This window comes from Pseudopipra pipra, chromosome 6, assembly GCF_036250125.1.
Source record: "Pseudopipra pipra isolate bDixPip1 chromosome 6, bDixPip1.hap1, whole genome shotgun sequence".
NCBI lineage: Eukaryota > Metazoa > Chordata > Aves > Passeriformes > Pipridae > Pseudopipra > Pseudopipra pipra.
This window is the reverse complement of record NC_087554.1, coordinates 28,099,580-28,125,871: the sequence shown is the minus strand read 5'-3', so window position 1 is coordinate 28,125,871 and position 26,292 is coordinate 28,099,580. Positions and strand designations below refer to the sequence as shown.

The 26,292-nt window shown below is 40.1% G+C and overlaps 4 protein-coding genes across 15 annotated transcripts in view; 2 read left to right on the top strand and 2 right to left on the bottom strand.

The window, feature by feature from the left end:
* Positions 1-17,220, top strand: part of UBR1 (ubiquitin protein ligase E3 component n-recognin 1) — an 88,249-nt gene extending 71,029 nt beyond the window's left edge. For 2 of the 7 annotated variants that reach the window (XM_064658158.1, XM_064658154.1), the window contains exon 47: positions 13,899-17,220. In XM_064658158.1, coding sequence (XP_064514228.1) covers positions 13,899-14,064 — 166 coding nt within the window. In that variant the 3' untranslated portion in view covers positions 14,065-17,220. The remainder of the gene's footprint in view (positions 1-13,898) is intronic. The other 5 variants (XR_010431278.1, XR_010431279.1, XM_064658153.1 and 2 more) reach the window with 5 other exon arrangements.
* On the bottom strand, positions 540-18,080 carry LOC135415826 (photoreceptor outer segment membrane glycoprotein 2). 3 transcript variants are annotated; one of them, XM_064658170.1, is made up of 6 exons: positions 17,955-18,080; positions 11,694-11,791; positions 11,430-11,619; positions 7,170-7,838; positions 3,342-3,588; positions 540-1,919 (listed from the first exon to the last, which is right to left on the bottom strand). In XM_064658170.1, the coding sequence occupies exons 4-6, from the start codon at positions 7,748-7,750 to the stop codon at positions 1,653-1,655; spliced, it is 1,095 nt and encodes a 364-aa protein (XP_064514240.1). In that variant the 5' UTR covers positions 7,751-7,838; positions 11,430-11,619; positions 11,694-11,791; positions 17,955-18,080; the 3' UTR covers positions 540-1,652. The 3 variants fall into 3 exon arrangements, with proteins under 3 accessions (XP_064514240.1, XP_064514239.1, XP_064514241.1); XM_064658169.1 differs by having other exon boundaries at positions 11,430-11,791; XM_064658171.1 differs by lacking the exons at positions 11,430-11,619; positions 11,694-11,791 and having other exon boundaries at positions 17,955-18,077.
* Positions 17,994-21,471, bottom strand: LOC135415829 (collagen alpha-2(I) chain-like). Its single transcript, XM_064658174.1, has 2 exons — positions 20,186-21,471; positions 17,994-18,126 (listed from the first exon to the last, which is right to left on the bottom strand). The coding sequence occupies exon 1, from the start codon at positions 21,454-21,456 to the stop codon at positions 20,473-20,475; it is 984 nt and encodes a 327-aa protein (XP_064514244.1). The 5' UTR covers positions 21,457-21,471; the 3' UTR covers positions 17,994-18,126; positions 20,186-20,472.
* Positions 21,321-26,292, top strand: part of TTBK2 (tau tubulin kinase 2) — an 83,823-nt gene continuing 78,851 nt past the window's right edge. For 2 of the 4 annotated variants that reach the window (XM_064658160.1, XM_064658161.1), the window contains exon 1: positions 21,321-21,446. The gene's annotated coding sequence lies outside the window, so the exon portion shown is untranslated. The remainder of the gene's footprint in view (positions 21,447-26,292) is intronic. The other 2 variants (XM_064658159.1, XM_064658163.1) reach the window with 2 other exon arrangements.

Below are 26,292 nucleotides of genomic sequence, written 5' to 3'. Positions count from 1 at the left end.
TATTAATTCTTTTCCAGTCTGTATCAGCTAATTATAGAGCAGCTGGTAAGTATTTTTGGCTCTGAGAAGTGGCTGAGGGAATTATGCACCAGTTAATTTTTAATTCCACACTGGGCAAAGTGATTGCAATGAAGACTAGAAATATAGACACATAGGTAAATGCAATGCAAAGGGAAGAGTTAATGGCTCTTGTGGAAGGTAGTCTCAGCTTACAAACCTAGTTCTTTGAAGGAATTTTAACATACTTAAGTATAGGCCTCAAATGTTAAGCAGTGAAGCAGTTGCATTTGAAATTATGGTCATGCATATAGCCTGCTTGAATTGCACTACAGATCATTACATTCCACAATTTATTTACAATATATCCTTATGGTATAATCCTTGCATTTTCTAGTGTTACAGAATACAACAGTTGTTAGGTAAAGGAATTTTTACTGTTACTTCTTCACAATTTCAAAAGCAGGAATAGTTCTGCTTTGAATATCCCAGTGATATATCTTCTTTTACTTGACTATCCACAAAGAATGCACTCACAGCAATAACAAGTAAAATACTTTATTTTGTCTTTTAACCTCTATTTTGTATCGATATGTTTTTCCTCCTTACTACTAATGATGAATTAGTGTCATAACTAATGTAACTACAGGTGTCTTGGGCATTGAAGGCTTTCACTCCAAGCATTAACAAAGTTCCTGAGCGCTGTTCTAGGAGTGTGATGGGAGAGCTGTCAGTCTGACTTTGCCTTCATTGATTTCACATAGTCCCTTATCTTCCTGCCCCTCGATCAATGTGTTAAGTACTTTTGAAATGAGGAGCTTGTAAGCATCTAGCATCATCAATGTTTGTTTTAGGGGAAGTATCTACTTGTTTTTAAACTAGGGCTATCACATGCTACTTGGAATTTCAAATATCCTTGCAGGAGCTGGCAGTTTCCTTAAGCAGAGAACTCCTTTCAGCAGTACCCTTTGACTTACAGGGAGGTGTGGCAGCTGGCTTTGCCTAGACTATGGAGGGGGAAAAATGAAGACATACTTCAGACTTTTTGGGAAATATAAATGAAATACATGACAGTAACTTTCATTGCCTCCAGTTTCACCTAGCTAGTAGGTTCTGTTAGAAGGGCTGCAGTATAGGTACATTTCAGCTAAAAGTTCTCCTCTCCTATCTTGGACTAACAGAGCTTTCATTTCAGTTTTTCTCTTTTTTGTAAAGAATCTTCTTGTCAAGTGTAATAATTTCTTTGGGAATTTCCATTGCTGGGATTTCTGTAGGTGTAATGACAGTAAGGACAAACTTTGGTACATATTAGACTAATGTGTATGTTAGTAGATGTAGACTCATCCTCTCTGGAACATTTGCTTGTGCATAGTGATTACTCTGGCATGTTCAGACCATGATAGAATTCTGTAGGTAAAGAGAGAAAGTGGGAAAAATTCCAAAAGTTTTGTGCGGTGTTGAAAATCAGGGATTTCACAAGTAAAAATGCATCCATCCAAAGAAGTATCAGCAGTTTTGGAGCTGTCACCAGTCTGTGGTTTGTTCAATTGTCTTCATTTTTTTTCCTTTTTTACCCCACCAGTGAAAAATCTGGTAACTGTAGTACTGTAATACAGCAAAGCTAAACTTGTGATGTCATTCCTTCAAAGGTTTGCCTACCTAGCTGCAGGGATAGATTTTGTTGAAACATTGGTTTTGCCACAGTCTGTGTTTTGAACATTAATGTTAGGGTCATTCATGCCTGATACAGTGGAGATCTGGTTGGCTTTGCCGAGGTTCTTAATGATACTGATGTTGTATTTGGCAGTTTCCACAAAACTATTTTCTAGTAACCAACCATCTGATTCACCCTCCAGATCTCCGAGCAGAAGGACATTCTTCATGGCTGTTTGTAGGTACCGAACACCAATAAGTACACAGAGCTGTAAGAAATAGTTAGGGGTTAAACAGCAAGTTGAAATCACAGCCTCAATCCTACCACTAAGTCAGCTTTCTGACTTCTGTATTTACAGGCCTCAGAACTAGTATTGAGTAAAGCAGACAAACTCTGTCCGAGCAATATATCTAACCACTTTCCCAGTTAATTGCATTTTTTTAGAAAGAAAAATACAAGGGAGAGATGGATTGATTCTCTCTTCATTCTTCAGGTAACAATCCCCCTTGCATGTTACTAGCATAAAAACACCTAGAATTACTCAGGAACCCTGCAGCCTCAGAGATTGCAACTAATTGATGTAGAATGGATGATCAATTAGTGGAACCATCAGCCACTGGGGAAAAAAAAAGTACTATGTTAATTTCCATGGATTTTTTTCCCACTGACCTTGATTAAATCAATAGTTCCTCCAAGGAGGTTTAATCATTCATATGTAAGCCATATGTATCCTACATGCCAAGGTATGAAAATTAAAAAGGATAGCCTATAGCAGAGGCTCAAGTATAAGTTTTGGAAAAAGCCCTGCTGTCGTAGTTTCTGTCACAATCGAGATCAGTGTGCCCAGATTGTCAATATTTAAGGGAGCACAGAGAGCCAGTTCTCAGTTTTTTTCACATGCTGCTAAAGGCCTGTTATTTCTGGCACCACCACCAAGCACTGCTTGAGGACTGTGAACTATTTTAATTACAGTCCTAATATTTATGTAATGGAACAGTAATCAGAAAACTAAAACTTATTAAAAAGATGAGAAAACTATTGTAGCCTGTGCCACTGGGGGTCCTTTACTTGTGGATGACAACATCCAGACAACTTCTTAACAGATATTAGCAGGAAGACTGCACCTTTCCAGGGGTGTATGCTTCCCTGTGATGTGCTTATTTTGATTGCATTATCAGCAGCATAATCAGTGCCATATTTGCAAGTACTGTTTATATGGTGAATATATAATGTAAAAAGGAGGCTTTGAGATATTAATACTTATGCTCAATTTTAACTATAAACAAAATTTTTCTATTAAGCCAAAGACCTGCTCGCATTTTGTATATTCTTTGTTAAAACTGAGTTAAAACTACCCCCAGACTTTCTCATGTAATTTCCTTGCAGTTGTCTGAATGCATATATCGTCTTGTATCTGATCCAGTAAGTGCTTCAGTGAAGAAAATATGTTGTATTCTATTGAAAAAGCTCTGTAAATATACAGAATTATATACATAATTCCTGATAGTCCTCAAATTCAATGAAATTTGCTTCTGCTTTGTGGACTTTGGGAAAGTTCTGTACTAAAGGAAGTCCTGCAACATTCCTGAAGTGCCTGTGGACTTTGGTTGCTGAGGCACTTTTAATGTTACACCATATTTGTTTCCAAGACTCTGATTAATCTGACAGAGACCATTTTTGTGAGACTTACCTCAAACAACCAAATAAGCAGTGCTGCAATGCCAATCGATCGCATAATAGTGGTGTAGTAATCCAGCAGGGCCTCTCGGCACCCCTTCACCCAGATATTGAGCTCCTCCGTCAGAAAATCATAGTTGTAGTGAGCACTGTTGTTGGTCAGCTGGTACTGGATGCAGGGCCGTGGGGAGCTGGGGTTGCAGCAGCTGAAGGGTACTCCATCCACCAGGAACTTCCCATCAACATTGCTCTTTAGACGGCTGCAACAGGACAGAAATTTCGGGCATTACAAAAGTCGCAGCAGCAGCAGGTGGTGCCTGTGATTTTAGCAAAAGAAGTAATGCAAGTCTGCTGCAATGTAGGCCTCTCCAATGTAAGAAAAGGAAAATGGGGATATATTTTCAAGTGGAAAAGTTGCTTACTACAGGAAAATGGAATTTTTAATGGTCTGCATTTAAGTATAAGCACCTCACCTGATTTGTGGTACTGTGCCACAAGACGTGAGTTCAGTGTTCATGGAGATGTTGCCTTTTTAGGTATCTTTGTGCTGAAAATACTAAAGACAATTTCTGAAGCTGTTTAGCTTGGTGGAACTCTAATGGAAGTTAATGTCCCTGCAAATCCTGTTTCACTACTTCTGCATGGATTTTCAATTCAGTCATTCCTTAGGAGAGAACTTAATACAAGAATAACTTTGCATACCATGAGAACCACTGGAAATTGTCTGCTGGCCTCTCATCACTGTACCCATTGCAATGGCTAGTTCAGCACATATTCTGAAACTAATTCACAAGCGAGTTTCTGCTTCTCGAAACTATACTTTTTGTAACTTCAAAAAATAGTATTGATTGCTAAAATTATTCCTTTCCCTCCCCCATAAGATCAGGAGGAAAACATGTGGGGAAAGAGGAAAGATAAAATAGGAATAAGAAAAAAAATGGAAATGGGATTGGAAGAGAAAACAGTCTTGGATTAATCACGATTTTCTGGGACAGTTAAATGAATCTGTGATATCTGTTTTCCTTGTATTACCTTCTCTTTAGCATGAAGTCTTCAGTATTTTCAGCACAAGGATACTGCTTGGAAACAGAAGTCTACACAATGACTTCTAGTTAAAGAGAAGTACTTTCAAATGAAACATAAACTTCTAGGAAGCTCAGTATTTGTGGCAGTGCTTTGATGGCAAGATAATTGCCTTTATTTTATTGCTGTGAGCCTGCTACATACAACCTCCTTTCCCTCCCCCCCTCCATTTTTCTTCTTTCCTCAATTTTTTCTTTTTTTTTTTACCCCCTCCTTTTATTTCCTCCCCTCTTTTTTCCTTTGTTTCTCCTCATCTTTTTTCTCTTTTTTATTTGGGTGATGGTGTGTGTTTTGTTTTGTTTAAGGTACTCTCAAAACCATCTTTCTCAAAGATCTTTCCAAATAAGTCAGCAAGTGCATCTGCCATTTCCCACCTAGGAGTGGGATAGGCATGAATTCCCTCCATTTTCAAGTGTAGCTCTTCACTTTGCGGCCATCACATTTCTGGTAATGGCAGCAGAATGAAACCAATGCAAAGAACCCAAATAATGCACTGAAACTATATTGAAGTGTGTGAGCCGTGTCATGGGTACAGGCAAAACCATGTGCTGAAAGGGAAATAAGAAATGGAGCCAGAGAGGCACAAAATGGAAAACTTGAATGCTGGAGGAGAAAAGAAGACTCAGAGGGAGGAGAGGAAGACTGGCACATTATGAAAGGGAAGCTTATATCTGCTTCAGGAAAATGCCCTTTGTATTTTAGGGCTCTATGTATGTTTAATGACCCAGATACGGTACAGCATCTAAAATGGATAAAATATAATGTCTTAAACTGGGTCTTAATCTTTTCTTTTGATCCCAAGCATCAATTCAACTTTTTTTTATTATTCTTCCTGCCATATGTTATAAAGGGGAATCTTTCTAATGCCAACAGCATCAGTTTAAAGACTTGGTTTATGTCCTCCTGTGATTGTGTTTTCTCTGTCAGTGGCAAATTAAAGAGTGTTGGTACTGTTAGAAGGTAAGACCTCAGTGACTGAGCTGAGCGTGTGAGGCATTCACTGCTGTTTGTTGTTGCAATTCAAATTGTTATGGTATTGTCAAGCAAAAATTTACTTTTAAGACTGAAAAAAAAGATGACTTTCACCTAACAAAAGCAATGACAGGATTGTACTGCTGTAACCTGCCTCATCTTCCGACCATTCCCATTGTCTGTCTCCATGCCTTGTCACATTGAGTTGTTGGCAGTGGAGCTATAGAAGAGAGGGGAGGGAAGAGGGTCATGAGGAAAGGTGAAAAGTTCAGTTTTACAAAGGTTACATGTAAGTGGACAGTATGTCAGTTCTCAGCTGCTTTGCTTCTTAATCTACCAACTGACATACAGTACAGGTTGAAACCAAAAACAGTTTGATTCCTTCTCCATCCTTTCTGAACATTACCAGCTGGGCTTTGCCTCCAATGATTTCACATTAATTAAATGTTTCACTGCCAGACTTTTAGAAATCATGGTATAATGTGGTTATACAGCAGCAACTTGCATTCTGGCAATCCAGATGAAATTAACCAATTTATACACAGCAAAAAAAGTTCTGAAATGACTTCCCTCACACACATTTCACTGTCACCTTCTGCCAAAGTGGGACAAAAATTAACTGACAGTGTATTCTCAAAAAAATTTGCAGAGCACAGGTGACCCTGCGGAAGAAAACAGTTTAGTTAAGACCCTGGATAAAACATTACTGTTTCTGCATGCCTCGCAGAAATAAAAGGCAGTATATTTTACTTTTGAACCTCACAATAAGATACTACTCTTCAGTTCTTTGTTGTCATGTCACTTTTCAGTGGGGAACCAGGATTGAAAAAGTCTCGGGGTCAGTCTGTTCTATGTGATACTTCCTAACTTCTCTGTTGAGAACACTTGTAAATCTTGCTTTATTTCCACAGACAACTGTCTTATGCATGCTGATAACCTCTTATCTGTATTCTCCTAGGTCCTGCACTCTGGCATATTTGCAACTCTGTATATACACTTTGCTATGATAGCAGTTTCAAGTTGCAAATTCTGATAAAATAAGATCTTTGGCCTCCCTTACTCTGCCTTTACTGTCACCTATTTTTGAGTTCAAAAAAACAAAGCGCTTGACAAATGCCAAACTCTTTGTGTTTGTCTTTCCAAGGAATACAAGGCTACTACACTCTTGTCAGTGAGGACTTTTTTCAGCTTTAGACGAATTATTACATACTAAATTGTCTTCTTACATAAATTTTAATTGTTACTTTTTCTATCATCTGTAAGTATTACCAGACTCTTCTTTTTGAACATATAGTTCCACAGTTGCTACATCATGTGAAGCACTACCACCAAAAAAAAAAAAAAAGGCTTTTTCTCCTTTTTTATTCAGTGTACGTGCTGTTTGGCACTTCCTCATGTGAACATACAGATTTGAACTTGGCTTTGCAGAATCTAATACCTTGAAGGAGAAAGTTCTTTCAAGTGTTTAGGATTGACCGTGCAATGTATTGATAGAACAATCCTTTTTTTCTTTCCATTATCAGCTCACTGTAACTGAAATTAAATTTTTGAGGTAGCTAACTCACCACATTAAAAAAAGGAAAGATACCTCTTTGCTTTGCTTAGCATCCCTAAAAGGTTAGCAAAAGGCAGCTTTTGATTGTGCATGTAGGTAGCGTATTTTGCGAGTAATGTGGTCATTCTGCAGTTTTTTTGATTAAGATACAAAGGTCCAGTAAAAAGACTTTGCCTTCTTGAATGAATTTTTCTCCTAGAATTTTTTGTTATGACTAGTAAATATACTTACTCTTGAACCTCCTTAGAAGCCATATTCAGATAACGAGCAGATACCCACTGAATTTCAAACCAGTCTCTAAAGCCATTGTTTCCACAGCAATGGAATCCAATTTGTAACAAATCCACTGTTTTCTTTAAGAAACATCGTCCAGGAATGTCTGTGTCTTTATAGAACTTAATAGCATCCCTCAGTCCCAGGTAGAGAGACTCTTCCAGCTCATTCTTCATGGTGTAGCACATGAGAGCACCCACCAGGATGCAGAAGGTAAAACAGAAGGTACATACGATATATGGCAGCATAACAAGTTTCCATCGAGAGAACTTGTTGGCATCTGAGCAGTCATAGCAGATTTTTCCACCTAGAAAGTTGATGATACATGCTATGACCCCCACAGAGATCAGCATGTTGGGGACAGAGTTAATGTCCCCTTTTGCCATCACTTCATTGCGCTTCTTGATCTCTATTTTCAGAAAGAGGCCAAGACTGAAGAGAATGATCCCGCTCACTACAGAAACCCAGTTGAGTATCCATAAGATCTGGGCCAGTTTGTCCCTCTTAGTTTTGGTGAATTTTACTTTGAGGACAGCCATAGTCAGATCAGCATTAGGAAAAGAAGCGTAGGTCAAGGGAAGCTCGTAAGCTGATTACGGGCATGTGTCCAAGGCATGCAGGAGCAGTCTGAAGAAGAGAGAGAGAGAGAGAGAGAGAGAGAATGAGAGAGAGAGAGAGAGAGATTACCGTCTGTTTGACCAGATATTTATAGAGACTACAGAGAACTTCCTGTGCAGCCTCACGCACTCTCAGTCCTGCCCAGGGAGTGTCCCAGTGAAATTTATTGCTTAAATTTCATACACTTAAAAAAAAAATGAAATTCTAAGGACCAACTAGAGCAATTGAAAACAAGTGAACAGTACAACCAATGACTCTAGATTTCTGTGGATTTTTGTCAAGGGCAATTTTCTGTGCAGGCCTTCTGATGTCTAGAATTGAGCTGGGCTGCTGGCTTTCCTTCCAGAACACTCACAGTGTTTTTTCCCTTGAACTTGTTGCCTGTATTTTCTTGACAATTACAGGTATTTATTATTCTTAGATTACTGTATTATGGCCAGGTTTGTGTTAAAAAGTTGAATAAGCAGGACAAACACAAATATATACAGCACAATCACATAAGCCTTGTTTCCCTATAGAAAAAAATGCGAAAGTAACACCAGAAACACAGTATCCTATGAGTAGTTTTAGTAATTTCATTTATTATGTGCAGTAAAATGGGATTTTGCTAGCAAAAAGCAAATATTATCCCTACACGGACAGTACTAAGATATGATCACTCTGGCAAAAAACTGCAGGGGGAAAATTACTGCAGTTATCAACAGAGACAAAATGTTATACAAATAGTTAAACGATCAACGACTGTGCTGGTTTTCTGGAAAATATTATCAAAATTTTATTAACTTTTAAGTGTTATGACCTGAATATATTTTTGGTGAACATCCTCCACTCCATTTTTCCACTTCATCTGGCATAAAAGGCACTACCATTTTTATTTGAAATAACAAATCACCCTACAAAAAAAAGCAGAACATCACACCTTAAGAAAAAAATCAGTTTAGGATGTTTTATTTTTTCTCTACCTGATAGACCCCCCTTTCTTTCTGGAAGTTCTTATTAAAAAACAGTTTTTGGAATAGCATGATATATTAAATAAGGCCTATTTAATCTTCAGGGAATCTCCATTACTGTCTTAACCTCTGCTCCTGCAGCTGAAGTTGCTTGTTCTTTCTCTTTGTCTTGAGAACTGTGACAATCACACCTTAATCCAACCCTCCTACCACCGATCATAGACTGGTTTTCTTTCTGAGCCCCTCATATTCCAGTCAGAATCCTAAATGTCATTCCCACATGGAATGGGATGAATGTTGATTATGATCACAGTGTAATAATCATGTCAATAATAGACACCTCTGTGCAAACAAGTCCAGAGAATAGTCATTTATAAAACTATAACACCATTCACACCATTCTTCTACAGTATCTTTCAGACCTTATTTGAACATGCTCTGCTGGCACAGAATTAAGCCCCCATATGAATTCAGCTGACAGCCTGCCCGATAAGCCTGGAGACAGTATCTTTGATTGCTTCACCAGTTAAGCAGTTCGTGACTTGACCTTAAATAGCTGTAGATGACAGCTGCTAATAGGTTTATTTGCCCCTGATACTCAGGTCTCGGAGCTCACAACAGAGAGAATCTGTTTTGAAATTCCCTGACTGCTGCTATGCAGTTCATGTGCCATGGCCAGCATTTATGAATGAATACATCACGCACTGCTGGCTTCTAAGAAATATATGTATGTACTTGCAAGATGTGTCTCAATTGTTAGGCACACATATAGTTACATGTCACTGAAAACACCCTACTTGCCAAACATATTTTGCTTTAACATTTCAACGAAAGTTGTAAACAGTTTTACCTTTACTTAAAATTCATCTGCTCAAGAGGCATTGTTGATTTTGGAAGCTGTACATTTCACAGAATCACAGAACATCCTAAGTTGTAAGGGACCCCAGCTGGATCATCGAGTCACACTCCTGGCTCTGCACAGGACACCTCAACAATCCACCCATGTGCCTGAGAGCACTGTCCAAATGCCCCTTGAGCTTTGGCAGGCTTGGGGCCATGATTACTTCAGAGAAGGCACCAGCTTGTCCAAGCTCAGGGAGGGTCCCTGTGGCATAAGGGGAGACTGAAGCTCAAGTGTAAACCTGAGTTTAGCAGACCATTATCCTCCTTCAGGGGAAAGTTTTAGCTGTTCATTACTGCAAGCTGGGAAGCTTTTTAATTTGAGACTTTCTGTCATATTCTAACCATAGAGACATTTGAAGCTGAATTCCATAAGCAGGGGTACATTTCACTCTCACGTAGCTATTCTGATGTAGCTCCCTCCCCCATTTTCAGATGCCTAAAATTAAAAAAAACAAAATTCTGTTCAAGAGAAACTCTCCTAGTAATTCCTTGCCTCCAGTAATTCTCATATGGTTTTTCCAGATTCCTTGGTGCAATTTTAGTATTTTTGTAAGACCAGATTTCATGAAATATTCATATTCATCTAACAGAGGTACCCACCCCACAGTCCTCCAGCAGCATAAGATCATATGAGCTCTAGTGCCAGAGGAGGGGGGCAGAATGACTGGTTTTTGTATGCAGTGACCACTTGTTGACTGATCCTGGCTGTCACTGATATACCTGGGATTGCACAAAGGATCTCTGGGACACACTCTGCTGCTCATGAAACTCTGAGTGCGTTGAGTCTGGGACAGAAGAACTAGTTACCCATTCCATTCCTGTATTCCCAGCTTCTACATGGATATTTATCTTGAGGTTATTTTTACCTATGCTAACAGTTTACTGAATTAATTTCAGATGAGAAGACTCTTCCCATCATAATGAATTTTGTAAATACACCATAACATTTTTCTTTCCCTAACTGTTTAATGAAGTATTGAATAAATTTATTGCATAAGATGTTTTGCGACACTCATACAGCTCTGTAGTAGCATTTTTTGAGCACCAGGAAGAAAGTTCTTCCAGATGAAAGAACTGAAGTGCAATTATTAGCTAAAAGTGTCAGTCTTGCTCTGCAACATGTATCTCTTCTTGTGTTTGGCAGCAGGTTACTGTAAAACCAAAACCACTCCCAGCGGTTCAGTGGAATTAACACCTCTGTCAAAATTCTTAGAAACCTTTGCAGAGAAGCCACTCCGGAGTTATGAATCATATACACACAGGGATTTTTTCCCTGGCTATGGGAGAGCAAACTGGATTTTATTCTATAAAGAAGAAATATTTCTTTCAACAGAAGAAGCCAAATAAATGTGTAAATTTCTCCCCAATATCAATATTGTTCTCAAGCTTTTCTTGTCTAACTCATTTTAAGGACAGCTTCCATCACCATACAGTAGCCTTTTGCTTCCAAGATGCTACCTACCTATTCCTTTGCTATCAAATTCCCCTAACTACACAGAACATGACATAGCACAGCTATTTACTTGTTAATAACATTTACTTATTAGATAAAAATTTTCCAAAGAAATTTGGCTTCAATTTTGCCATAAACAAATCACATCTTATTTTACTGATTTTGCTAAAATCTGCCATTTTAGGTAAACACACATTCCTATTTGTGACACTGTAAAAGAAACTACTAACCTGCTTCAGAGGACTGAATAGGAACTTGAAACTGGTAACTTCATGAATACAAGGAAGAAAATACCTGAATCAGACATCCTGAGGATGATGGAAATACTGATTTCCTGATGTCTCTGGTTGTCCTGTCTTCACACTGACTCGCCAATGGAGACGGAGAAAAAGAGTTTAGCTCTCCTGCCCATGCTAATCTGTCTTTCATCTCTAATCGTAGCTAAGAGATTTATTTCAGGGTTCTTATGCCACCAGGTTAAATCCTGCAAAACAGGCCAATTAACTGAGTGTGGACTGAGATCTCATCAACAAAATGTTTTATAGGAACTTCTTTTACCTTTTTACCCCTCCGGAGATAAACAGTGACAGAGACTGTTCTTCAGTACCTGTTAATGTCTTCAATAGTTCTTAACTTGTTCTTAACAATAAATATGCCTTCAAAAGAGAGAAAATGAGAATAATGAAACTTTGTGATTCTGTGGGAAGGGAAAATCTATCTTAGGGAATCATCATTTACATTCAGTATTAAATGCCTTACCCATCATTTCATATTTTGTTGCTTTGGATGGAATTGTCCATCCTCTTGTGTATTGAATGCAACTGTGTGCAAGAAAGGAATTCCAGTAACCAAGAGCAATTGGATCATCCTGTATGACTCACAGTAGATTCTGGTTTGGGAAGCTTTCCAGGTTCAAGAACAATCTAGTAGAAACCTCTGTTCCTAGACTCTTATCTAGCTCTATTTATTCCAAGCCAGAATCAAATGCAAAAGCATTTCTGAGCCCAACACATAGGAATTTATGGGATGGACGTGGCTGGGTTGAACTGGCAACAGTAGTGGCAACAAGCTGAGTCTGCAGCAATGCTTGATCAAGTTAGTGGTGATGTCAGTCCCAGAACTGAATCACTAAGCAGTACCAGGTTTGGTCCATAGGGTCTATAACACATGGGCACAGCAGAGGGAGTTCGGTGAGCACAGCTGACTGCAAGGGACCCTGCACTAAGCATTGTAATGTTTATGAATATTCTCAGAAGCATAAACTGTCCTCTCCCAGCTAACAATAAGCAGTAAAACAATACCCTGATAATACTGTAATTCTAACTCTGTATTCTGGGAATACACCTGCTCACCTCGTTTAGGGTCTCATGTAAAGGTAGACACCCCTCTGCAGGCAGCAGTATTATCACACTTAACTACAGGGGAAAGGTGAAAGATCAGCTATCAGTGCCACTCACTCTATCAAAGTCTGGTGTAAAGCAGAGACTGGAGTATCTAGCTACAATATTCTAAAAATTAAAAAACATTGTTCATTTGCAGAAGCCATTTTATATATCACTGCATGGAAGAAGGAGGCTTATAATTGTCAGCAATATTCTGTTGTGTCCATGTGGTGAAAATCCCCAAGGACATATTCCAGCAGGATAAAGTCATACAGTGAAATTCTCCCCCTTTTCAGTTTTTCTGATACAATCAAACTCATATCTAATGTTTCCTACAAGCTCCATCCAACAATGCATTGTCCAGTACTGCATGGCAAACATACAGACCTGCTTCCTTGATGTGGGGAAGAAGTCCCTGGAGCAATAAAGGCCCAGTGTGCCTTTTGCTGGCAACTTTTGTTCAGAAAAATGTAATTTACCATAACTTCACCTTTTAAAAGAAAGTATTTGAAATAGGACTTCCAGCTTTCTAACTTGCTTATGTGCTATTGATTCAGAGCACAGGTGATATATCTGGGACCTGTTGGATCTACTGCAGTTGGACCACACAAATGCTTGCATACAATCAAATATACCCCAACTGCATTGAATTATTCCTCTGCACATGAATCATTCATGCTTTGGACTTGCTGTACTTGTGCAAACCCCAAGGGAATATGTTAGATCTGTTCAAAAATGTACATTTATGTACAGATAACTCTACAGAAGCATATTTAACAGGTATAATGTATTCCTTGTGTACAGCACAAGTACAGAAGTGTACACATTTTGAGCTACTGTTCTGGCTGGGATGTGATATTTTAGAAATCTTGGACAAATGACTGAAGTTCTTTTCCATGTTCAGAAAAAGTTCACTTGTGAAAACTGCCCGCATCTATGGAACTGCAGATGTATGTTGTCCCTAAGTATCAGAAAATGTTATTGCCTTAGTTACCTACCAGCAGAAAAATCCACCTTCCCTGTGTTGCTTTGCAATACAAATCGAGTATTTGCATTCATGAAAGCAAGCAGGCAGGAGATGGCACTGCTGCTTTATGTAGGTTTTTTCAACAATACAGAGTAAGAAGCTTTTTTTTTTAATTTGTGTTAAAGAGATTAGAGGTCATTCACAGAGCTAATGGAAGCTCAAGAATGCCTTATTTTAAGAAATTACCTAAATCCAATCTTAATGCAACTAGAGGTCAATGCTGCCTTTATATTTTGTTCCATCTCATATTGGAAAATGGTTTCAGATGCAAAGTTAATATCAAAAGCTGAATTATTCAGAAATTAGTTCTGTTTTATGGCAATCTATAATTAAGCATGATGCATTTTCTTACAGACATGCTGAGAAGCCTGGGCACCAAGACCACAGAGTAGTAGAATTTCGTAACTCTGCAGGAGTGGCTGTACATGTGGGGCTGACATCTATCACTGAGCGGTATAGAAAGAAATCACACGCTTTCCTGCTCACAGTGGAGACTGCTGTGCTGTGGCTTTGGATCTGAAAGAGGTAAATCTAATACATATTTGGCCAATTACTTACCTATTTAGTAACATTCATAAAGTCCACAAGCAAGAACAGATGTGTTACAAATCAGCGTGATGAAATAACTAGTTGGGATGACACATGCTGCAAAGTTTAATTTTACACCTAGTTTCCAAAAATTAATTTTTTTTTAATATTTGGATGGATTTTAATTTCATTATGTATTTAATGTAAATGTAACTAATGATACGAGATTTTGGAGTACTGGACTAAAGCTGGAGGCACTCAGTGAGTCTGATGCAAGCAGGTACTATACGGCCTTTCCTTAACATGTCAGTGCTTCAGAGGACGAGTCCATATTCAGGAATAGATTCCCATGATATGTGTTAATGGGGAGGGAGCACGAACAAGGGTATTCAGACCATCTGCTTTTTTTGGCTTCTGTAAAGTTGTGAACCACATGGTAGATACTGAGAGACTAAAGTTATTAAGCAAACAGAAACAACTGGGTCTTTGCAGAACATTCATTTCTCAGTTACATTTCTGAACTTTTAGGGAAGGAAATATAGTGGTATTTAGATTATTATGGTTGTTTTAGTTGGATAGAGATACTTATGTTAAGTCAGAACATTTGAAATTCTTAAGGAATTGCAGAATTGACAGAGGGAATGTCAAAACTCAAAGGCAAGAAGTAATGGCAATAGACAATAATTTAAAAGAACCCAGTTTGTACATAAAAATGTACATTAGAATGACACAAAGCTTATTGAAAATTAAATCAGTTATATGTTTTTTCAACTACAGCTATACACTGTATTACAGTGCTGTACTATGTTGCATGAAAAATATAAATACTGTGACTGTAGCTCGTTTAATTACCTGAAGAACATCACAGATTGAACAAATCAGAAAAAGAAGTACTACAATTTTCATTTTTCAGATGCTTAAAGGTTATAACAACATGAATGCTGAAGCCAGTCTCGAGTAAAAAGGAAATTTTAGCAGACCTGCCTGAACTGCACTGCACATGTATGGCTAGTCTGTCGGGCTACTGTGTATTGCAGGAAACTCCATGTTGCTACCTGTCAAGCTGGCTCTGATTTCAATCCATAGAAGCTGTACTGTCCACAGCCTCTGAGTCATCCACTCCTGACTCATGGTGAGTCATTACAAATGGAAAACTAAGGCATAGAAATGCACCTTAAAATCAGACCAGTAGTCTATAGTAAAGCTGGAAGTAAACCTGTATTTTAAATTGGTTGGTAACCTAAAACTTCCGTCTTGGCTGTAACTTTTTTCCAAAGACTAGAATGCATTTTTACAACCTTATCCATGCAGCAATCTTCCTTTTCACCCTTGTACCTTATTCAATATGAATCTTACCCTTACAAGCCAGTTATCAGGAAGCTTTTTGCAGAATGGAATTATACACATATTATGAGGACCAACAACAGAATTCCCCTTACATAATGAGCTAAAATTTCCTTTTTTAATTCCATATCTCATAGCATCAGTACTTAGGTGCACTATACTACCAGTTGACCCTTCTTCCCCTAGCAAAGTAGTCAGATATACACTGTCACATTTCTCAGCAAAGAGACCTCCTGTACTAATCAGGAACTCTCCCAGTTCTCAGATATTATAAACCTGATGTTGATGCTGTTTTTCCTTCTCTAGAACATAATTTAAACTGAACAATATTACTCAGGACATCTTGTAGGGAATTTGAGATTCTTTTAGAAAAAAAAAGACAGTTACCAAGAAAAAAAAAAAAGACTCACAGAGCTCCTGAAGCTCTCAGATTGACAAAAGCCATCACCTAGACACAGTGCTCTTAGAGCTCTTCTAAAAAGATCCAAGATCCCTCTGTCCCTTCAGTGGTGACTTCATGCTTATTGACACTGTGTCTAGAAATCATGATTTGTGAAAAAAGACTGAAGGAACTCAGTTCCTTAGCGCAGAGAAGACTGATGGTGAGAGGTGAAAATAGTGTTCAAGTAATTTTAAAGGTAGTTGCACAGAGGAAGGGAGTAAATTCCTTTGGTGATAGGAAATGAGGAGAATAACAGGTGAAATAATTCTTTTAGTGAGAATAGCAAAACAGTCCATGAAAAAGCTTGATTTCCATCAACAAAACAACTTTTATAACAGGTTCACAAACACTGGCCAGGAATGTTGTGGGGACAGTTGGTCCTTCCTTGGAAAAAGGGCTGAACTAGATGTGTCAAGGTCTATGATTTTTCATTTGCTATGAACTGGATAACTGTTTAAACATCCACAAAACTTGGTAAGTGGTTTCTTGTCTTTAATCAGTACTTCCTTTGCTCATTGACTTCTGCTAGAAATGTGTTTACTTTTCTATTCTTCAGTGAGAACAGTTTCCATCTCCATTTATATATTAATTTTTAGTTACAGTTTTCAACAAATTCTAGAATTTGGTGGATGTTCATTTACTGACTAACCATCTCTATGAAATCTGTGCTTCCTGCTATCCTCCTTTTATTTTTTTATTTCTTTTTCTCTCTTCTCTGTCCTGACAATAATTTGATTTCTGACTCTCTAAAAAATTTAGGAGCTTTGTCTTCCACTTCTGTGGTCAACTAAGCAGAAATATTATTCAGAACTTCTGACTCATATAGAAATAAAGAAATAACCCCAAGCCCCCGAAGTCCAGGCAAGGAAGTTCCAATGGAAGTGCTTGAAATCAATAAGTCTGTACTTTGCAGGATGAGTCATCTACTCCCATACATGTTTATTTGAAGAAAATAACTGTAGAGTTCAAGTGGTCTTGCACATTTTTAATCGTCACCCTTCTCCATCAGCAGCCATGTGCATACATTTGTGTCAAGGTGTGGGTTTTAATTTTTAAAGATTCCTTGAAGAAACATTAGGTCATTTCTTTCAGACAAAAACCACTGATGAAAATTCTCACATCTCCCTCACCCCACAAGAAAGAACATTTCCAGGAAAGCAAACTTACTTTTCCATTGCTATCCCTTATGAAACCTAAGGAAGGAGAAGTTGGAAGCAGTAGAAAATTGTGTTCCATTTAGAGACAATCCTGGAAATTCTGATCTAATTCTTCAAACAAGAAAGATATTAGAAGCTTGTATGTGAGTATATTCTCATTCTCTGATCTTTTTTAAAATAAAAAATCATAAAAGCTAGAGCTATCTCTAGTTGTGTCCAGAAATAGTTTGCTGTCACTTTGGTCTTTACAAGGTTGTTTCAATATTTTTTTAAATTCAGACCAGTTCTATTTATTGCCTCAATATGTGATTTAATACTTACTATATTTAATCTTAATAAATTATGCATAATATTTAAAATGATAAATTATTATTATTAAATATTGAAGGTATATTAAACATGTAAGAACATCTTTACAGGACTGGAGATTATTTTTCGTACAGTCAAACTTCTCAGCAAGTCATATTCCCATGCATATGCCATGCACATACCACACATTAAATTTTTTTGTTCACATCTTTCCATAGGAACTACGTGGTTATAATAAAGTTTGGTCACGTAAGCCTTTGGAATTTGGAGTAATTTCTCACAGTAATCCCCCTCCTCTCTGACTTCAGAGTTCTGGTGTGCAGTACCTTTCTTCTCCTTGCAGTTTACAGCCAAGTTAGACATTTAGTTTTGAACTAAGACAAGACAGTTTGTGTTGTGGTTTAACCCCAGCTGGCAACTAAGTCCCACCCACGCAGCTGCTCACTCACTCCCCCACCTCTGCCCCAGTAAGCAAAAAAGTGGAAAAAAAAGGTAAACCCCGTGGATTGAGATAGGAACAATTTAATAATTGAAACAGAATATAAAAGATAGTAATAATTTGACACTACTACTAATTTTAATGAAATACAGAGAGAGAAACAAAATGCAAGGCAAAAAAGTGATGCTCACCACTCGCTGACCGATATCCAGCCTGTCCCCCTGCAGCCCCTGGAACCTCCTTCCCCATTTGTATTCTGGGCATGATGTTCTGTGGTATGGAATATCCCTTTGGACAGTTTGGGTCAGCTGTCCTGGCCATGTTCCCCTCCAGCTTTTTGTGCACCTCCTCACTGGCAGAGCACTGGAAACAGAAACATCCTTGATTTAGAGTAAGAACAACTTAAAAACAACAAAAACCTCAGTGTGTTGCCAACATTATTCTCATATTAAATCCAAAATACAGCACTGTACCAGCTACTAAAAAGAAAATTAACTCTATCCTGGCTGAAACCAGAACAGTTTGCTTTACTGATTTACTTTGCACCACCTGAGATACTTAAAAATCTCCAGAACAAACACAGAGGTGCCCATTTGCAGTGGTTTACAGCTGCTGATTAAAGGCTGCAAAAAGAGACACATTTTTACATAGAGACAGTCAATTACCACTAACAGTGTAGAAGCTGAATAAAGGGCATAGGACAGGGTAACTTTGGCTCAGGGTAACTTCTTCCAAGGCAAATCAACACAATGCATCTAAGCTTAACTACATGTACTATCAAAAAAACCCCAAATGCTAGAGTACCTCGATTTCATATTTCCATAGAAATTTTAATGTGCTGGTGGTTTTTCGGAGTTGGTTGGTTGGGGTTTTTTTGGTGTGTGCTGAAGATATTCTGCCAGTTTGCACTGACAGAGGAAATGCTGGTATCTGTTATATTTACCATCATCTCTGAACCAAAAATAGTAGAACAGAAAGCCTTGACACTCTTGGTGTATTTCTGGAGCAGTGAGTTAAAAAAGATTAGATCTTTTCTGTAAAGACCTCCTTCACATAAGTGGAAACAGATTTTCCTTTTGAAAAGGCTCAGTCTTAGTTTAATTTTTTCCCTGCTTGACTTTCATTCGAACCATTCAGGTTTTGTCTAATTATGAAAAGTGCATGGTAATTTGGGAGCTAACAGATCACTATAACTAACTGATGATGAAGGGAAAGGCTATTTGGTCTTTTAAAGCTTGCAGTGTGCATGCTGACTTACAGTATGCTAAGAAGACCTGTACTGATGTGATTTCCATGATAATGTGCATGTCAGTGTGATTGTATTAGATAACGATTTAACTTGTGAAGTTCCAAAGGTATCAGAGAAACTATGCCCCTTGGACCTGCAATGATAAACAGGTAAACAGACAAACCAGATAAACAAGTTTGTTAAGGCCTTCCATTCTCTTTAATTGAATAAGAAAATTTTCCTGAAGAATTGTATACCTCAGGCAACATGTCAGTTATTGGGAGAACAATAAAGTACTCTTTACAAATGGATTCATATTCATGACCCCCTCGTTACATTTACCACATTACATCTAAGAGCTGGTTAGGGCATCCATCTACGCTCAATTATAATCTGGGAGGAAAAGTACTGCCTACTTTGGAGTGAATGTGAAAACATTATTTGTTTGGTGCATAAGAAGAACAAGTATGAGGAGCAGGCTATCCTAGAATAACTGTCACCTTTGCAAGGCATTTAAGACAGATTTGGAAAAAATATGTAGCTCTGGGAGAATATTTTCCAACTGAGAAATTGTAAGTGCTTTTCAAAGGTAAGCAGAACTCATAACTACATTTTATAATTGAATAAAAGATGTACTGAAAAAAAACCCAAACCAAACCAAAAAACAACTCTCTCCACCTCTTGCCACTAACACTAGTTTGTTTCCATTCAGTGAATGGAAACATTTTATCAGCTTTCTTACTAACCACTTCATTGTTACGATGCATTATACAATGTGCATTCACCATATATAAAGAAATACATGCTTATCACCAGTGCTTATCCACACCACTACAACTGGTGGCCCACTGCTCGAGGCAGTTCACTTTGTGAATGGAGAAGCATCTGGCTGAAGCTGGCACTGAGCAAGTCCCAACTGTCTGGGTTCCCTGTTAGGTTTGGTTCACAGCTCCCACTTCTGGGTAGCTCACTTGTAAACTACAAGCACTAAGATCTTCCTATTCCTAAAGCAGCAGTAGGAGATACTGTTTTCTAACCTCGCTCTTTAACTACGATCTCCTTGTGATGAATGAAGAAAGGGCTTAAATTATTCACATTATCATCTTATCTGGCTGAGAGTAGGGCAATAAAAGCACTTTTTCTTTCCCTTAAGGAAACCTCACATGAGGGGAAGACTACCGTGTGTTCACTCACTTCATACAAGTTGCTGTGACCACAGCCAATCTGTCCTTCCCCTTTCCCACAGAACAGGCCCCTCCTGGCTGCTGGTCTGCCAGATGGATGCAGGCTCTGGGGTGACACTGTGGCCCTGCAGTCGCATCCTGTCGGCTGTTGTGCGATGACGGCACGATGGCATCCACTGAGGAACGCCCGCTCCATGTCTTCACGGGGCTGCAGAGTCCTGCCTGCAGCGAGCAGTCACCTGTGAGAACGGGAAGCCTTCCCTTCCAAGGCCGTACTCACCCAGGCATGGGACACATTCAGCGTTTCCCACTGTCACCGCTCGGAGCCCAGGGCTGACAGCTGCGCTGTGCCCCCGAGGCAGCGCTGGACCCCGCAGGGCACAGAGGCCCCTGAGGCGACCCTCCCGCCTCCGCCTCCCAAGCCTCTCCCTCCTCAGCCCTTCTCGCCCCAGCGGAGGCCAGGCAGGACCTGTGGCCGTCAGGCCTCGGGCACCCCGCCCAGGTGCGGACAGCACAGCCAGCCCCGGCCGCCGAGGCCGAGGCGGCACCGTCAGGAGGACGCAGCTTCCCCCCGGGAGCAGCTATGCGGCGGCGAGGGCCCTGCGCCGGCCCCAGTGTCCGGCACGGGCGCTGACCCTTGCAACCTCGTCGGGAGCGAGAACTCCAGCGCCCCTCCCGCCTCTCGGTCCCGGGGCTGCGCGGGGGCAGCCGCGGCGGTAGCGGCGCTGGTCGGCTCAACCAACCCCGCACTGCACAGCGCCGCGTCCAGGGGCGGCCGCCCTCGGCGCCCGGATTGACAGCGCCCAGAGCCAATCGCCCGTGAGGAATCTCGGCGGCTGCCCAATCATCGTTCCGGAAAGGGGGATGTGGGCGGTGCCCCGGAGGACAGCGGGCTCGGTGGCGCCGCGGCCAAGGAAGGGCGAGCGCGGGGGCGGCGGCGCGAGTGAGCGCGGCCGGGCTCCGGCCGGCACTGCCGCAGGGATGGCGGCGGCCGCGGCGAGGGGCCCAACCCACCCCTGCGGAGCGCTGCGAGCCGCCCCGTGACCCGCTGAGCGCCCTCCGCCTGCGCGCAGCCGTTACCCCTCCCCGCGGGCCGGCCCGGCTCTGCAGTCGCCATAGAGACCGCGCCGCACGCCATGGGGCGGAGGCTGGGCCGGGGGGCGCCGCTGTAGCCCCCGCCCCGCGCCGCGCACACCATCCCCGCGGGGTCGGGGGCGCCGCAGGGACGCGCTGCACCGCCCCGAGGAGCCGCCGCCTCGGCCCCGTTCCAGGTGAGGACATGCGGGGCTGCGCCGCGGCCGCCGCCGTCACCCCGGTCCCCGAGGGCGCTCCGGCCGCCTCGGCGGGGCGCGGCCCGCGGGCTCCGGCCCGGCCCCGGCGGCTGCTGCGTGGGAGCCGCGCCGCGGTTCCTCTCCCCTCGTGAGAGGGAGTTTGCCGGGCGCGGGAGCTTCGGGGCCACGGCCCGCCCCGAGAGGGGGTTATTCCAGCGGGGGCAGCACGGGGCGATCCGGTCCGTGGAGTTAGGGTCGGCAGGTCTGGCGGGCTCCAGCAGCAGTCACCCACCGCTGCCCTGGCCTCCACGGAAAACTCAGATTTATAGGCACGAGATTTTTTTTTTTTGTCCCCCCCCCCCACTTGCTGCAAGAAGGCAAACGGTACAGATATTTACGTGTTCTAACGGCGAAACATCCCTGTTTTAAAATAACTGCGTCTATATTTCCAGCTCTGGGCCGTGGCATGCGTGTGACGGATGCTGTGTGGGCACGGCTGGATCGGGAAGCGGGCTGTCTGTCGCCTGGCGCTCCGAGTGCTGGAGCCATTAGCGGCAGTTGCATCGATCTGTGCATACAGATATGCCCGGCTAGGCCGCGGGTGCTCGCACCACGGCGGTAACAGGGAGCACATCAACTGCGTATGGAACGGATTTAAAAATACGTTGTTATACGTACTTATAACTTTACGAGAAGGAAAAGGGAAATTATCTTGTTCCCGAGTCTACAGATGATCTTTGGATGTATCCTTGTGCGTCTGTTGTCACTCTAGGGCAAAAGCAATGGAAGGACAAAGATCGGTACGAGGTTTCCAAAACCTCTGGTGTGAGCCAGAGCAGTTGGGAACAACTGCTAGTGTGAGTGGGGATGCATTTGCAAATAATAATAATAATATATTGTCATGGGGGTCGAGGGAAATGGACACAAAAGAATGACCCCAGAGTACAGGACAGCCTTTTGAGAACCTTCTACTGTATTTATAATTAAGCTGAAAAGGAGTATAGAAGATGAGTTATAAAATAGGTTGTAATGGCTTTCTTAGACTGTATGTGCAGAACCAGCTGAATTTCAGCTTAAATGTTCTGAATTAGTAAGCTATATTGCAGGAAGGTTGAAAGCCCTAAAATAAAACATACTCTGTTTAATTTTTTATTTATGATACTATTTATTTAAGTATCATATTAGCCTTAGAGCATGTGACTAGTTTCCCTGTTGTGGTTTGGGAAAAAATGAGTACATTTTTTTTTATATTCTGTATAGTTAATGCCATACCTCTGTTGAACATATGCTATGCTTGTAGGTACGTTACTTCCTTTCAGCTGTTGTATCTGAGAAAACAATAGATTAGAGCTTTTTTAGCTGCTCTTGTTTGATTTTGAAAATGTTTTTTGAGGTTTTAATGGTGTGAACTCATGGTACAAAGATATCCATGATTTCTATTCTGTATTAAATTGCCCAGAATACTTTATTGATGTTTATTCATTTGCTTTACAGTGTGAAGTACATTTAAAAAAGTAGTAAAACTTTCTTAACTTGTTAAACCAGAAGTATGCTTATTTACATTTGGCCTGTCAAGGAAATGATATATAGGAAAGTTTGACTGCAGTAGTATATGTCGTCTTCAGTCAAAAGTTGTTTTGAAAATAGTGTATCAGAATATCATAGTTTAAAAAATGTGAAGATGGAACCAATTATCTCTGACAAATACTTTGTTCTTCTCTGATATATTTCTGGTGTACCATTATGCACTTATAGTTCAGCTTCTTTTTAAACTTCCTATTTGGAAAGGATGGGCCTAGAATGAGAAGAAGAAATTGAGCAACTGGAATATTGTGATGTTGCTTGGGTTTAGTGTAGTCACTGTACTGCTGTCACATACTGCAGGCTCTGATTTCTCTAACATCACAAATTCCAGAGAGGGTTCTTCAGTGTGGCTGATTATATCAAGAAGATTTTTGAGTATGACAGAAGAGAGATATGAGTGGAGTTTTCCTTGTTCAAAACTGGCTTCTAAATGATCAGTTTCTACCAGTACTAGATATACATGTACAAAAGGTTAAGCATTTGCTTAGCGTATGAAGTTGCACTCTATGGTATATTAATATACTCCTGTGTTTTCTGTGTTAGTTAAGGCTTGTTTATGTAGTGGGAATGAATTGATACTTTACAAAGGAGATTGACAGTTTCTGCATATTCCTATGTGTTGCCTTGTCTCTTTCCTTTTCTGTGGGAAAGCACTACACAAAGCCTTTGTGTTTGGCTAGAGGGGAGGAGAAACAGCTGCCTTTTCAGTACAAGACACCAGGATTCGTCATGGTCTCACAGGGATGCGCTGTTGTGTGTAGACCAGCCACTGTCCTTCCTCCCTTGTTCCTCCCTTCCTCCCTCTCTGTTAAAAACTCTCTCCTCACGACACAGAAACCTGAGCTTCCTTTGATTGATCTCACAGAGCAGCATGTTGTGCCATGGACTTAGCAGATCAGTCTGATGGGCCAATTGTTAAAGTATAGGCAGGAATTAAAATGCAAAATTGATTAAGTGCAAGGTGTACATTAAGGAGTCCAAGATCTACAGATCATGTTGTGTTTAAAAATTGCTTGTTATCGACTTGACTTCTTGTCCATGATTAGGATGAAAGAAACTTGTTTGAATGGTTAATATTTTACTTAGTTTTCTTTTGTTTAGCAGTTTAGTATCTAGGATACTTAAGTGGGAATTAAACATATTAATTTCTAGAAGAGGAAATACAAACTTTCAGTTGGATGACAGAGTACAACTAAATGAGGCAGTTTCATTTTTCTGCTTTCCATGGACTAATAGGGTGCTTTAATTGTTGTACTGTATTCTGTGTCACCCAGTGGTAGAATAAAATTTAACTTCCCTGTATTTGTTGGAAACATTGATTACTATATAATGAGGCTTTAGTAACTATATATGCTCTTTCAAAATAACTTATTTGAAAATATCATCCAATTTTTTACTTATCCTTTACAACTTTATTGTATTTATTAAAATTTTAGAGTCAGAGTATTCCCCTTCAGTGCTACATGCTTAGTAGTGTGATTTTGAGGGAATTTAGTAAGTCTGATTTTTTCTAATCTGCTTATGAAATTGAGGTGGCATTCTTAGCAGTTTAAATTTATAGTCCATCTTTCTCTGTATTAGCTTATAGGCCACTAATTTTGAAGCCCACATAGTGGAAAATTCAAATGATAAAATCTGGCCTTTTGACACTTCACCTCTTGATCTGGTTGAGAATCTTTTTCCATTTTTGACATGTTGTGCAAATCATATTTTTTGATAATTTATTTTTCAAACTTATTTGTCAGTTAATGGAGACAAATTTTGAAAACCTTGAGGAATTTTTTGAGGGAGAAGGGAAAGATTTAATTTGAGAGGAGTGAGGAAAGGAAGACAAACTGGGAAAATGAAGGAGTCTAGTGTTTTTAACAAAACTGGTTAAAAATCTTAAAATGTGTTCATTGTTGCGTTCAGGCATGTTTTTCTGTGGTTCTTGTACTGCATGGTTGATGAAAAGCATCACTCAAAGGGTATTTCATGCTGTTACTTTGTCTCTGAAGAGATTAATCAGTTATTGAGAATTAGATTATTTGCACTGATGGGGAACTCTCTCCTGTAATTATTCATTTTGAAGAAATGTGTTTATGTTGCTTAGCCTTGCATTTCAGTGCAGGAGAAGCATCTGAGTAGTTGGAAGAGTTGAAGGCCTCCTTTTTGGATGGGTTTTCATGGATGAAGTTTGCCAGCTTACTGATGGTATTGATGAGGAGAGTATTTTTTTTTCCAATACAGAGCTGTCTGATGTATAAAGGAGGGGTAAAATAGGCTGAACTTGCTTTGAGAGCTTGTAAAAGATGTGGTCTCTAATATGAAGTCATCTTTTTGTATCTGGGTGTTGCAAAGGAATTTGTTACTTGTTGCAGGGACAGGTTACTATGTGGAGCTCACGTGGGGAAAAGGGGAAACAGTCAGGGTTGGTGTAGTCCTGATCTGTTTAAATGGGAATAATTTTATTACTTCTTTTGATGCACTTCAAGTTACCCAAAAATTGTACTGTTGGACTCATCCACAGTTAGGAAAGTTCTTCCTTCTTGATTCTGAGAGGGGGTTCGTTCTGCTCTCTGTCACTTCCCAGATAATTCTTAGATAGTATTTGTTGTTTCTGTCACGCGGTGTCTCGGGGTACTAATGTTTTTATGAGGATTTTAACAACATATTTTTGGTATAATGTTGTCCATCAATGTAATAAGAATTATATTGCTTTATGGTGTAGTGTTATCAGCAGGATGTGTCTTGGAGCTTTTAAGTTTGCTTCTGTAGTAATGCTTCAAATGCCACTCGTGGCAAGAAGTGTGGCTTCTGAGCAAATGGAGGATGTCTGTTTGGCTGCAGTGTTGAAGTATTTAAAAAAGGCAATGATCTGTAAATAGAATGTGTTTTTCCAAATCAAACTGGTGATTTCTTAGAATGTATTTGTATTGTTATATTGAGTTATTTACTATCTTGAAATAGTTCTTTTCCTGTCTATTTGTCAGCATCTTGAGTTAAATAGATCCAGAATGGGAATCATCAACTGGTAGAAATTGTGTCAGGCAAAGAGTGCTACTCTTCGAGTTTTACTGAATGCCCTTACTTCATGTGTGATGTTTTGATTTTCCATCTCCTGTAGTCTATAAATAAAATCAAAGTATAATTCTCTAAGTCAAGTTAGCCTTAGAAATGTTGTACTCTGAGAGCTGAAGGAGAGGAATTGATACAGGATCACAATCTTTTTCTGTGTGATGTTTATATGCTGTTTCGTCAAGCTCTAGAGATTATTTTTATA